General features: G+C 44.7%; 2 protein-coding genes across 2 annotated transcripts in view; one reads left to right on the top strand and one right to left on the bottom strand.

Annotated features, from left to right (window-relative positions):
• The window catches only part of LOC147302998 (diacylglycerol kinase zeta-like), a 92,581-nt gene extending 91,602 nt beyond the window's left edge, over positions 1–979 (bottom strand). Inside the window, exons 1-2 of the mRNA XM_086283945.1 lie at positions 628–979; positions 408–511 (exon numbers count right to left, since the gene is read on the bottom strand). Of these exons, the coding sequence (XP_086140071.1) occupies positions 408–511; positions 628–735 (212 nt within the window). The 5' untranslated portion in view covers positions 736–979. The remainder of the gene's footprint in view (positions 1–407; positions 512–627) is intronic.
• A 10,387-nt stretch (positions 980–11,366) lies between these two features.
• Positions 11,367–13,344, top strand: cryaa (crystallin, alpha A). Its single transcript, XM_086283947.1, has 3 exons — positions 11,367–11,728; positions 11,947–12,069; positions 12,661–13,344. Exons 1-3 carry the CDS (start codon positions 11,531–11,533, stop codon positions 12,868–12,870), a joined length of 531 nt encoding a protein of 176 aa, XP_086140073.1. The 5' UTR covers positions 11,367–11,530; the 3' UTR covers positions 12,871–13,344.
• The last annotated feature ends 285 nt before the right edge of the window (positions 13,345–13,629 follow it).

The following is a 13,629-nucleotide window of genomic DNA, read 5'->3' on the forward strand; positions in this document are numbered from 1 at the left end:
AGAGTGTGAATGTTGGAAAGCACAGAAAAGAGTGCGTCTATGAATGAGAACCAGTCCATGTACCTGATGATGGCTGCCATCACGTCTATACTGAGAACACACCAGGTCACATTCATGGTCATAATCATCAGGATTTGTGGTGAAAGTGCAAGGAAGAGAATCACTAAGCTCACCTCAGCCTCTTACTCAGTGTGCACTACCACTGATTACCTCGCACCTTACAGCATATATAACCTCATCTTAAGCTGGAACAGTGTCAGGTGACCACTTCACTGTGGGTAACAATTCACCTCCTGTTAAAGTGTAACTGTGCCTTTCCACAGCAAGTCCCAGCACGCAGACAACGTGGGGACTATCAGTGTTTCGTTGCCACGTTCACTCCTCCGGTCTGTTTGGAGACTTCCTACCTGTAAGACACCTGCTTCCTGAAGGTCAGCTGCACGAACTCTGCCTCCATCTGGGATACCGCCAGCTGCTGCTCAGCCCCCTTCAGCTCTTTCTGTTTGGGTACCTGAAATCAAAACACATCTGTTGTTTCCGATGAAAGCTTGCTGCCTCACACGGGCGCCGGCAGCCTGCAGCAGCGGCTCCTGTACGCGGTAAGCATGGAAGGAGAGCAGCACACACCTGAGAGACACCGGACTCCTGTGCGCTCCTGGAGTGTTCCAGCCCAGCGAGCACGTCCTCCTCCTCGGCCACGTCTTCCAGCTCGGGCCGCTCCGAGTCTCTCATCATCGCTGCGATCAGCGCGGCCTGCGTGCTTTTACCCGGATTAATGCTCCTGTCCTCGGCACGGTGTCGCTGATCCCGGTGCTGCTGCTGTGTTTATTTTGGTGCGCGTTTCCACGAAACTACAGTCCCATCCTCCACGCTGCGTGACACGCTAACCCGGCGCGGACCGTAACTGTCCTTGAGACGCACACGATAAAAGTTGCGTGCGGCAGGTGAGAGCTGTCCTCCTGTCCCCTCCCGCACCGTCCACTCACGCAACGTGTTGCCGGAAATCAGCTGTGAGCGCTCGCGTCCTCCCCCCACCCCTCCCACTCTCTCTCTCGCTCTCTATTGAATGACTTGTGTTGAGGGTAAGAAATATTATATCATTGACGGTGGTCCTTGGTTTTACGCAGTTCTGGCATTTAGAACAGCGAGTGTGTGTGAAGAGTTTGCTTGGAGCTTAGAGGGAGGCTGCGAGTGTTTGATCGGAGCGCTGCCTGTTTCTGCGCAGCTTCTAATGTTAGTAAACGACTGGCCTTTCAGAGAGCACACACATGTTCACAAACTCAGGGGTTTCTGCGCACACGTCAGGTCTGGTCTGGAAAATGTCGGTATTTTATTGGTTCGGGACGTGGAAGTTTAAATGGCTCTAGAGCGCCACCTATACAGGCAGTACTGCAAGTGCATAATTTGACCTACATGAATTACACGCGTGTAACGACCAGTGTGTCCCAAACTTCACGTCCTTGACAGGAGTCTGACCTGGGAGACATGTATGCGCCAATATTACGTCACACATATGGCGCCAAGTAGGTTCTAATCGTCATCCAACCTCGTGGAATTTGACTTGTTGCAGAAAACAATAGAAAGTATTTTAAATACATTTCATTGAGTCAACACTGTCACTGATTTTTGATCATTTTTGAAATAATAAGATAAAATTGTGTTGCTCTTGAGTCTGTGTCTTAACTATGTGTTAGCTCTACAAATGACTATTCTTGGTGTTACAGTGTTTCTCACACTGAAGCATTTTTCTCACGCATCAACTGCGATGCTTATTACCGTGAAACATGCTCATTTTAAAAGTGAGACTGAGCAATAATATGAGACAGTTTGGTATCAACCGCAGAAACTAAAGGTAGCTTAACATTCTCGGTCCTATCTGTTGGAAGACTTGAGCAAGCATGTGAAATAGCACAGATGTAAAGTTAGGGTTAAATGTCCCCAGGTTAGACATCATTTTGTCTAAAATACAGGAATGTTTATATATATATAGTTACATAGTTATTTATACTTATTAGAACTATATTGTTATATTTTGTAACTTTGAGATACATTGTGTTATTTCATTTAGTTTAGTGACAGGAAGATGGCGACACGTCCGTCTGCTAGCTTTGCTTTGGCTTGGCTGGTCTTATCCTTTTCTATTTTATCCCAAAATGCCCTCGCTCTGCGAGTGTACAATCACCAGTTACTCTTAGAAATCAAAGCATCGTATGACCTGGCTCTTAAACAAACAGAGACAGGAGATGATTATGGGCCTCCTCCACCACTTTTTTATGTATAACCCTGTATTCAGATTTATCTGTGCCAACACTCCTACACCACTTCCTGGAAGAAGCGCCGAGGAAAGCGGGCTGGTACACTCATCAAAGTCCGAGCTCTTCTCCGTGCTTCTCGTGGAGCTACTGGACCAGCAGAGTGCATCTTTAGATGGATCCTGCCTGTTGTCCCTGGAGCTCCCACGACACTTGAGCCGCGCTCTCAGCATTCTATTTCCCTAAGCGGCCTCGGACCCGTGGATGCGGCGTGGACCGCGGAAATCTTCACACACTTAACCGAGCTGGACCATCTGATGTTAGGATCTACACACTCCAAATGGCTCTGCTAAATGTAAGATCATTAGCAAACAAGACGTTTGTATTAAACGACTTCCTAAAGTCACAACAGCTGGACTTTCTGTTTCTGACAGAAACATGGCTTCAACCCGGTGAGTCTGAACTGGTTCTTCAGCCTCCCTCGGTCCTCTGGCGGGGGGGAGGCTTAGCCACTGCGTTCAACGCTCGATTTCATTGCCATCAAACATTACAGCACGACTCATTTTCTAGTTTTGAACTCCAGCTGTTTGAGTTACACCTGAACTCTGCTGTGCCTTTGCTGTGTGTCCTCATATACCGTCCTCCAGAGTTTAATAAGGATTTTATCAAAGAGTGTTCCGGTTTTATGGCTGGAATTGTTCTTACAGTTTTTCTCAAATGCTAAAACACAAAAGACAATCCTCTAAACCAAATGACCAGTTGTCTAAACACATCTAAATCTAGCCATCATTTACCAATATCATAAACACATGTCACATGAAGACACGAGTCACAGAACACAATCCTCCGTTGTCATAAATCTAAACACATCTTTCCTAAAACACAAGTTGCAAAAGAACTCTGCTCATATTCTCAAATGAAAGCTCATGTGATGCAACATGCTTGCCACAGTCAGCAAGATTTGAACACAATGAACACACCTGGCGTCATTCATTACACACAACGACTCAAAATTGAAGACACCTGTTGCTAATGCTGTGACCACATGTATAAAAGCAAGTTCAGAGTGCACAGTATGCTGAAGATGCCTGAACACCATGGATGAAGGCAGAGTCAGGGGAGGAGGAAGTCGATGCAGAGGAGGGAGAAGAGCTGGCCCTGGAAGAAGAGGAGCAGGCCAACGAGGAGGAGGCCAACATGAGAGAGGAGAAGGTCCAGGAGGGAGAGCAAGACAACCTCGCACCATCATTACGGACGAGATGCGAGCAGCAGTCATTGACCGTGTCATGACAAAGGCTGAAGCAGGACTGAGTCCGTCCAAACCTGAGTAGGGTCACCACTGCCACCACTATCAGAGCATTCAGACAACACAACAGGTACTCGATCGCTTTCTTTGTCACAATACAGTTTTACAAACCTGTGAAAGTAGGCTATTGGTTTCAAATCAGACTGTATTGTAACACATGTGACAACACATGTTTCTTTCTTTAGAGTTGAAAGAAAGCCACATAGAGGTGGGAGGGTTGCCATATTCACAGCGGCACAAGAAACCCTCATTGTGGGTATGGTTCGTGGGAACAACCTCATCAGACTCCAGCAGATCAGAGACAAAGTCATTGCGGATAATGTCAACTTTGAGAACACTGACGATGTCAGCTTGGCCACAATAGACCGAGTTCTCCGGCGCCAAAAGACGCGGATGAAACAGGTCTATAGGGTTCCCTTTGAGCGCCACTCTGCGCGACACAAAGACCTACGTTACGAGTGTGTGCAAGTAAGTATACATGTCCACAGTACAGTCAGTGGACATACTGTGTTGCTCAGTGGCCTACATTACTTCTGGACAATCCTGTGCTACCTGATTGACTGTTCTTCTGAACACCTGTGCACTTTCACATTGTCACAGAGGATATTACAGTTGGACGCGATGGCCAGACCTCATGAGTACCTCTTCCTGGATGAGGCTGGCTTCAACCTGCAGAAACTAAGGCAAAGAGGCCGTAACGTCATTGGCCAAAGAGCCATCACTGAGGTCCCTGGCAAACGGGGAGGGGGGTAATATTACCCTTTGTGTGGCCATGGGTTCGGAGGGGCTTGTCCACCTGCATGCTGTCCTTGGGTCTTACAACACTCACAGTCTCCTCACCTTCCTAGAGGAGCTAAGACATCCTCCTGGACCGCCAACAACACCATCCTGGGCCCGCACATCACATTTATGTGATCATCTGGGACAACGTCCGCTTCCACAGAACAAACCAAATCAGAGAGTGGTTCACCGCCAACAGTGACCACTTTTTAAACATCTGTCTGACACCCTACTCCCCTTTCCTGAACCCTATAGAGGAGTTCTTCTCATCGTGGAGATGGAAGGTGTATGACAGACACAAGAGAGAACCTCCTCAGGGCAATGGAGCTGGCCTGTGCTGACATCCCAGCGGAGGCCTTCCAAGGATGGATTCGCCATTCCAGGGCGTTTTCCCGCGGTGCCTGGCAAGAGACAATATATCCTGCGATGTGGATGAGGTGATGTGGCCCGATGCAGCTCAGCGACATGATGCCGCACAGTGGTGTGAATAACGTAAATAAAAAAACTTCACACCCTGATGTTTTCAGGAGTACTGTTGTGTGCAATAGATTCCTTTTTTGCATTGAGTTGTGTTACAGTAGTGTACGTACATGCAGGATTTTCTATAGATTTATACTCTTCATATGAAACTCACAAATCTAAACGCCTCTGCAGAGATCTATGGCGATCCGTTACTGTGTGGTTTCTAAAATATGCACTGGCAGTTATGAAACAAAGAACCGTCTCACAAACTGAGCATTGTGTTTTCAGTTGTTTTGCTGTAGTGTGTAATGATGTGTTCACATTTTTGAAAGCTGCTCTTTTGGTGTGAAAGTTTGATTTTAGCAGTGGGACGGTGTGGTTGTGTTTAGACACTGGGGAACATGTTTGTGAAATGTGTTTTAGCATTTGAGAAAAACTGATTTTAACATCCATCTCTGCTGTGACTCTAAACTTCTGGTCAAGGACTTTTTAAATATTGTTGACTCTTTTAACTTGACCCAGTGGGTTACTGGTCCCACGCATGAAAAAGGTCACACACTGGACTTGGTGCTCTCCCACGGGCTGGATGTGTGCATCACGGAAATATCAGAGTTGCGCATCTCCGATCATCTTCCTGTGTTGTTCACTCTAATGCTGCTCTGTAGATAAGCCGTACGTCCCAGGGCGCAAATCCAGCACCCTTCATTTATACCGTTAAGAAGAGAAACTTAGTAACCCAAGATCATCACACTGCCCCTCTGACGGTCTCCCCCCGAGCTTGCTTAAAAGCACTTTTAATACTGTTGGGCCTTTTATCCTGAGATTAATTAATACGTCCCTGCGTCCCATCATGCTTTAAACAAGCTGTAGTTCAGCCTCTTCTTAAAAAAACAAAACCTGGACCCACCTGTTCTGTCCAGCTACAGGCCTATCTCAAAGCTTCCTTTTCTATCTGAAGTCTTGGAGAAAGTGGTCTACCTACAGTTGCAGGACCACCTTGATTTTAATATGATCTCTGAAAAACTTCAATCTGGTTTTAAATCACTACATAGCACTGAGACGGCACTTTTACGGATTTTTAACGATATTCTTTTAACTCTGGCAGCACTGCTGCCCTTTTATTGTTGGACTTGTCAGCAGCTTTTGACACGGTCAACCGTGACATCCTGTTATCACGGCTAGAATTTCATGCTGGCCTAAAAGGATCTGCCCTACAGTGGTTTTGGTCCTATTTGTCAGAAAGGTTTTTTTTTGTCAATATGGGCCCCCACAACTCCAAAATAGCCCCTCTTAAATACGGTGTACCTCAAGGCTCTATTTTGGGTCCTGCCCTGTTCGCACTCTATTTGTTGCCATTGGGCTCCATCTTCTCGCGGTGCAGCATTTCATTTCACTGTTTTGCTGATGATTTGCAGATTTATCTACCTTTAAAAGCAGGGTCAGACCATCCGCAGCTCTTATTACGCTGCCTTGACGACGTTAAACAGTGGTTGTCATTTAATTTTTTAAAGCTAAATGAAAATAAAACTGAGGTTGTCATTTTTGACGTTAATCATATCGACAGCACTCTGGGCGCCTTTTCCTCGTATTGTAAAAAACCTCGGTGTCTACATTGATGGTTCTTTTAAATTGAATAAGCAGGTGAGTGCAGTAGTTCAGTCCTGCTTCTTTCAGTTAACGCAGCTAGCCAAGGTAAAGCCATCCCTCCCGGCTAACATCTTTGAGCGTGTTATTCACCTTTTCCTTACTTGCAGGTTGGACTACTGCAATTCGTTGTATTATGGTCTAGATCATGCCACCATCCACCGTCTTCAGCTGGTTCAAAATGCAGCTGCTCGCCTGCTAACTGGTACCAAACGGAGAGAGCATATAACCCCAGTTTTAGCTTCTTTACACTGGCTTCCTGTCTCCTACAGGATCCAATTTTAACTTTTACTTTTTGTTTTTAAGTCACTTAATGCCTGAGCTCCTCCTTACCTGTCTGAGCTCCTCTCTGCCTATGCTCCAGGAAAAACCACGAGGTCTAGCTCAAAACTAATGCTGTCCATCCTACGGACTAATCTCAAATCCCGTGGTGATAGATCCTTCTCTGTGGCAGGTCCCAGACTTTGGAATAGTCTCCCCTTAAATATTAGATCTGCACAAACACTTGAGCAATTTAAATCTTTACTAAAGACACATTTCTATGCCCTGGCTTTTAACACACTATGACCCAGGCATTCTGGTCTTATTTGAATTAGTTTTAGTTATTGTTTTAATTCTTTTATTGTCCTATTATTGTTTTTATTGTTATTATTGTTTTACATTGTTGCTTTTTAATGCCACTTTCATATTGTTAAGCACTTTGTGCAGCCTCGGCTGTTTGAAAAGTGCTATATAAATAAATTTGACCATGACTTACTGTTTAGGAGCAACTGTGACCACATAATTTCCTCTGGGAACAACAAATTATTCAGATTCTGATTCAAGCCTAAAAAGGCTCCTAACACAAGGAACGAACCAGTATTCCCTGACTAATAGTGAGTGGCTGTTGGAGGATGATGGCAGTCACCAGGAAATGGTTTGCAACAATATTTTTTAGTCTTTAATTTGAAAAACAAACAAACAAACCAGAAACTAAACAGTTTTCGTCCAAAAAAATCCTCATTCACAGTTATTGGTGTTTCTTGTCATTTTATGTTAGACGTGTTAATTCTGCTTTGGTAATTGTGTTGATATCTATTTAAATAACAGGAAAATTCTGTGAAAGGGAAAAAAAGTATTAAAATGTGTAGCTAATAATAATAATAATAATAATAATAATAGATACCTATTCGTATATTAAAGTAATACTTTCTGACGGTATATAAGTAAGAAAATATTCTGAAAGTCCAGTAGGGGGCAGCAGAGCACACGGTGTTGTTGAAGAACCTTACCCTTACAATATAACTGTTGTAATGTGGTACTTACTATACAGATTAGATGAAATACTTCTGACACAGTGAGAGTGAGAAAAAATGTTCTCAGGTTGAAACATGGAAAATGTTAAAGACAAGAAGTTAATGTGCACTGTGTGTGTTTAAAGGTTTAATTTCGTTTTTAAAGACCTGTCATCAAATCATTTTATTTGCTGTAAATGTTTTTATGTCTGGGAAGAGAGTATGTAACTTAAATATCTATTAATCTAATTTTTAATATTTCTAATAATCCTTTCACCCACTCGACGGCGTACAAAGATCCTGCGTGATGAACCGAAGGTTTCAGATTTTGATCCATCAGCCCATAAAACCTTCTTGCAGTCTTCAGTAGTCCAGTGTCGGTGTTTCATGGCCCAGACGAGCCTCTTTGTCTTATTCGGGCTTTCTTGCTGCAACTCGTCCTGTCAAACCTGCAGCTTGAAGTTTTCTCTTCACAGCTGAAACTGAGACTTTCTCACTACGACCAGTATGAAGCTGCTTGAAGCTGTTGTCCTGTGAGCTGCTGATCACACAGCTGTTAACTCTCAGAAACTCGTCCTCTGAGTCAGTCGTGTCTTTGGGTCTGCAGACCTCCTGCTGTCACAGTTTCTGAGCCTTTGATGCTGAAGGAAACTGGACTCACTGACACCTTGACTTGCAGTCTCTCTGTAGGACAGACCGACATTTATAAGTGTTATGATGGTCTGTGTCTCTTCCACTGTTAATTGCCTCTTTCTCACCATGTTTGTAGCAACACATTACTTTCTGCAGGACAATAGTGTTCAGCTGATGCTCACGAGGGTACATCAGTGTGTCCCAGCACTGCTTTTATGCAGACAGAGGGGGAAGTAATCCAGAAAGGTTGGAACAGCTGTAGGAATTAGTAGCAGCAGCTTTCAAGGCTTGATCAACCTCATTGCTGCAGAACAGATTTAAACTGTTAACCATGTTGTCCCTGAAAAAGGCCTTTTTGTATAATTCTGAAATGCACATTATTCTTCAGTTTTGGCCAACCTTACCTTTCATAACCTTTGGCAGTTCAGCACTTACCTTTGTACCTTAAACTGTTCATTGGACTTGAATGACTTGAAGAGCTGGAAAGATTGGGGCATTCTGAAACTCTTGACCAGTATATATTGTAGTGTATATGGCAGGTTGACTTTGGGATGCTTTTAACTAAATGTAAACATTTGTTACCATTAGTGTTTGCCCTGATCAACCTACTTTATTTTCTTATGAAAAACTCTTGAATATGGGCATGAGTCGCCAGTTTGTGGACCAAAACAGCTTTTCAGAGCTGTGAAAACATGGAGAACACGGGCATTATCTGAACCATTGAAAAAACCCTCAGAATGCTGACTTTGCTGAAATGCAGCCAGTGCAAGTACATCTGCATCCGGTAGCAACCCTGAACCCTAACAAGCTGCCTAAACTGCCCCCAAAACATCCCAACCCAGCTACCCAGCCCAGTTGCTCTTGGCCTGTGGGTGCATGGAGCGGCTAAGCCCCCGTGTTCGCTGGCCAAAGCCCTGTGGGATTAGACCCATTCAGGCAGCGGGAAGCCACTGGTGGAGAAACAACAGACATGGGAAGCTATAAATTAGAATTCTGAAGCTATGCCTTACTGTGATAAAATGTATATTTCTGTGTAAAGGCTTCTGTCACATCACAACTTTATCTATTACAGTAGAACAACTGAAAGTGTGTGAGGACATTGGGACCAGACCCCTTTATGTTTTTAAGTCATTTGTGTCTCTGTTTGTGTGAGTCTCACTTTCTTTCACCGTCGCTCTGCCAAAACTGATCTTATGCTGCACAAGACCAGGCCTCTTGTTTATGAGCGCTGTGCTTGGTCCTTGAATATCACCTCGTGCAGAATAGACCCAGTATGAGGAACTTCATCTGCCATTTATATATAAGGCTCTGCAACATCGCAACAACACCACAAATGGTTTATTTGTATGAAACTACTTTATTTGTTATGTACGGAGACATGGTCCAAAAAATCAATAAATCGTGCCCACAAAATACTGCTTCGTGCCCACAGATAAGCATTTTGTGCGCACGTTATACATATTTCATGCCCACGAAGTAGTATTTTGTGGGCACAATGTTTTGATTTTTGGGACCATGTCATCAGAGGGGCTCCGAGTTATGCGCCGTACAAAACAGAAAGAAATTAAATCAAATAGCAAAAAAGAAAACTTACTGACCAGCCCTTTGAAAGTTAACCATCACTCATGGTGCTGCATCATAATGACGTTGGTCTAGGACTGACCAATCCCTGGTCTGGTCATTCAGTTAGCATTAGCCAAGAAGTCGGCTAATGCTAATCAACATGAGTAACCCAAATATGGCTGACAAAAAACCGAACTTGGTCATATAGTTGTTCTACTGCATAATTTAAACAGTTTCTCCGTCTTCAACACCAACACTGAGACATCAGACAGACCCGCTGTCCTTTGGTCATTGCTGTCCACGCTTTAGTTGTTGGACAGGTTGTGTGGCTGCAAACATTCACCACGCTGACAGGTGCTTGTGTTGGTGCATCGCAGCCAAACATCTACACTTGCACAGACCAAACACACCATATTTCCCCAGTCTTGGCTCATTTAAACTGGCTTCCAGTACGTTGTTGAATTGATTTTAATGCTTGTTTTTAAATCTCTAACTGGATTATCTCCATCATACCTCTCTGATCTGATAACTAATAATACTCCAAAGAGAACTCTCAGGCCAGCTGACAGGAAACAGGAAACACAGATCGGGCCTCTGCTGCACCCAAACTTCTCTCCGACACTTTTTAAAACCCGTTTGAAAACACATTTTTACTCTCTAGCTTTTGATTGTGACTGAGTTTTGTTTTGTTCTTTGTGTGTGTTCGAGCTACTTTTTTACTATCTACAGCACTTTGGTCAACCTGTTGTTTTTAAATGTGCTTATCAATAAATGGATTGATTGTTCCTCAGGATTTTGCTGTGCTGCCATGCTCTTTATAGAAAGAAGAGGCTTTCTCCTAGAAGCCCTTCAAGCCATACTTGTTCAGTCCTACTCTTGTGAACTTTAACCTGCTAATTGAGGACTGTAGAGTATGACATGCAGCTTCTCTCAGTACTGATGGTCCGACCTTGGGAAGAATTTGCGAGGCCTGCTGAGGTCCAGACCGGTTTTATTTCCCCCTCATTGTAAAATGCTGGAATTGAAGGGCACACTTCCTTTCTCACATTTCTCTGTCAGCTGTTGTTCCATTGACTCTGGACTGCATTGTTACTAAATCTGCCCGTCATCCAAACACACAGGCAGAACAATACCACAGCATTATGTCACCGACCGACTGACAGAACAGATCTACGTGTATGTGTGTGATGCTTTGTCACACAGGTGAAATCCCTGTGTGTCTTTAGTTGGCTTCCTGAGCTCATTGTCTCTCCCCTCCTCCTCTCCGTCTAGCACAGTTTGTTTTGGCAGCCCCGGGTGTCTGATGTGACTACCGCTGCGTCCCAGCAGGGACTGGACCTAGTGGTGCCCCCCCATCCTCAACCCTGATTCTGCTGACAGGGCCCAACCCACCATGCTGAGATAATGCCATTCCAGAGGGATCGTGGCTAAAGCCTCTCTTTCTGGCTCTCAGGTATATAAAGAGGAGGCAGCTGTAGAGAGGGGAGCAAAGCACTCTGAAAGCCTTCTTCAGCCACTGCTTTACTGCCACCGTTCTCCCATTCTTACCTCATCTCCATTTTTCCTCTGCTGGATTCCCCACCAAGCCAAAGTAGACCAGACTGTCTTCAGTTGCCATGGATATTGCCATCCAGCACCCCTGGTTCAGACGTGCCCTGGGCTCTGTCTACCCTGCCAGACTCTTTGACCAGTTTTTTGGAGAGGGCATGTTTGATTACGACCTCTTCCCTTACGCCGCCTCCACCATCAGCCCCTATTACAGACAGTCACTCTTCCGCAACGTTTTGGATTTTTCCAACTCTGGGATCTCAGAGGTAAAAAATATGGATTTAGTCTCATATTCTGTGGTTATTAGAGGATAGACGGCGTACATCTTTTGTTTAATACATACTTGTATTTTGTCTTGAGTTTAGTTAGACTGAAAGCTAACATCTACTGTGCTCCATACAACGTAGAGTCAAGAAATGAAGTTGTTGACCTAAAGTTTCAGAAGTTAAGGTCAAGAGATGTTCTCTGTGTCTGTCTCCCTCAGGTGAGATCTGACAGGGATAAGTTCACAGTCTACTTGGACGTCAAGCACTTCTCTCCCGATGAGCTCAGTGTGAAGGTCGCTGACGACTATGTGGAGATCCAGGGCAAGCATGGAGAAAGACAGGTAGTCCTCCTCTCGGATGCACACACCACGAGTGAGTGAGTTAGACTCATAGGACGTAAAGGCTTCCTGAGGGATTTTCCAACACGAGTCAGATCACTGATCAGAGATGTAGCAACAAACCACACGTACGTACGTAACCACGGTGCTTAGACATACAAACCTGTTTATGTTAGACTGTGAGAAAGTTCCCTGTAATATGTAGGAAAGGTAAAAAGATGTATTTGATCACATGAAGATGCCTTCTGTGTTGTTATGGGGTGTAATAGGTGTGTAGCTAGGTGTCCTCTAGCCTGGACATTATCATTTTATTTTGTGTTATTAGTGGAAATGAAAAGAGGAAAAACAAGTCATGTTGGACTGAAAAGACTAAATATACATTTAACACACAATACTAACTTATCCTGGCTCACAACAACTCCACTCAGTTTGTCACCCGTCTTAATAGACCTGGGTTGGTCTCTTACTTTGAAGGCTGAAACCCTCAGCAGTTAGCAGGAAGCAGTGTGTGCTCGCTCTCTCGTGAGAGTGAGCTGAGTGAAGCTTTCCCTGGACTGACAACGGCTTCATGGCATCAATACTGCTGTTTTTCAGGACGACCACGGTTACATCTCCCGTGAGTTTCATCGCCGTTACCGCCTCCCCTCTAGCGTTGACCAATCATCCATCAACTGCACCTTGTCAGCTGACGGTCTGCTGACTCTGACCGGACCAAAGGTCAGCGGGGGGAGCGAGTCTGGCCGCAGCGAGCGCAGCATCCCCGTGACTCGTGACGATAAGCCCAACGCTGCCGCCTCCTCCTAGAGGCCAAGTGCTGGTGGGTGACCCGGGGCACTGAAGGAGCTCAGCCCCGTGAATAACCAGCATCAACTGGGATGGACGACTCCAGAATTCTTCTTTCCCCCTTTCCTTAGAGGATATCTGTGTCTTCCCTGCTTCTCTTTCTATAGTTACTTCTTAACTCATTAGTATCACTGTTTAAAGTATAACAAAAATCGGCCCGCCAAGGCAGTCGAGTAAGAGGCGCTGGAGTTTTTAAAGAGAGAAGTCATCTGGAGACACTCACATGGCCCAGCATGTTTCAGAGCAGTCCTCTGACAGGCTTTGAGCTTGAAACAAACATGTTCTGTACCAGCCCTGGTTTCTCCCATTCATGTTCTTCCTCTGAAGCCTTTGTCTCACATATATCCTGTACTGAAGTCTAAGCTTTGTTCAGTGGATATCTGCTCACTATTCAAGTCCATACTAAAGAAGCAATAAAGCTGTACAATTAACAAAATGCAACCCCTGTGTGGTCTTACTCCTTTTGCCCTTCTTCTTATCAGCTCAGACTTTGTTTTGATGAATCAGGAAGAACAGAGAGAGTTTCTATAAGATAACAATGATTTCAGTGAAGCGATTTTAGCAGAGTATACAGAGGGTGAGTGACGTCTGCTCGTGCCTTTAGTCCATGGATACAGCTCAGTGTGTGCAGCGTGGGGGTGACTGCACAGAGAACAGATCAGTGCAGAAGACCTTCAGAGCAGTTCAGTCCTGTGCTTCTGCTGTACTGACACGACACAG

The sequence above is a fragment of the Aulonocara sp. 'chitande type north' Nkhata Bay genome, linkage group LG23, assembly GCF_057382095.1.
Source record: "Aulonocara sp. 'chitande type north' Nkhata Bay isolate Kocher_YH1m ecotype deep benthic linkage group LG23, A_spYH_male_GT1.1, whole genome shotgun sequence".
Taxonomy (NCBI): Eukaryota; Metazoa; Chordata; class Actinopteri; order Cichliformes; family Cichlidae; genus Aulonocara; species Aulonocara sp. 'chitande type north' Nkhata Bay.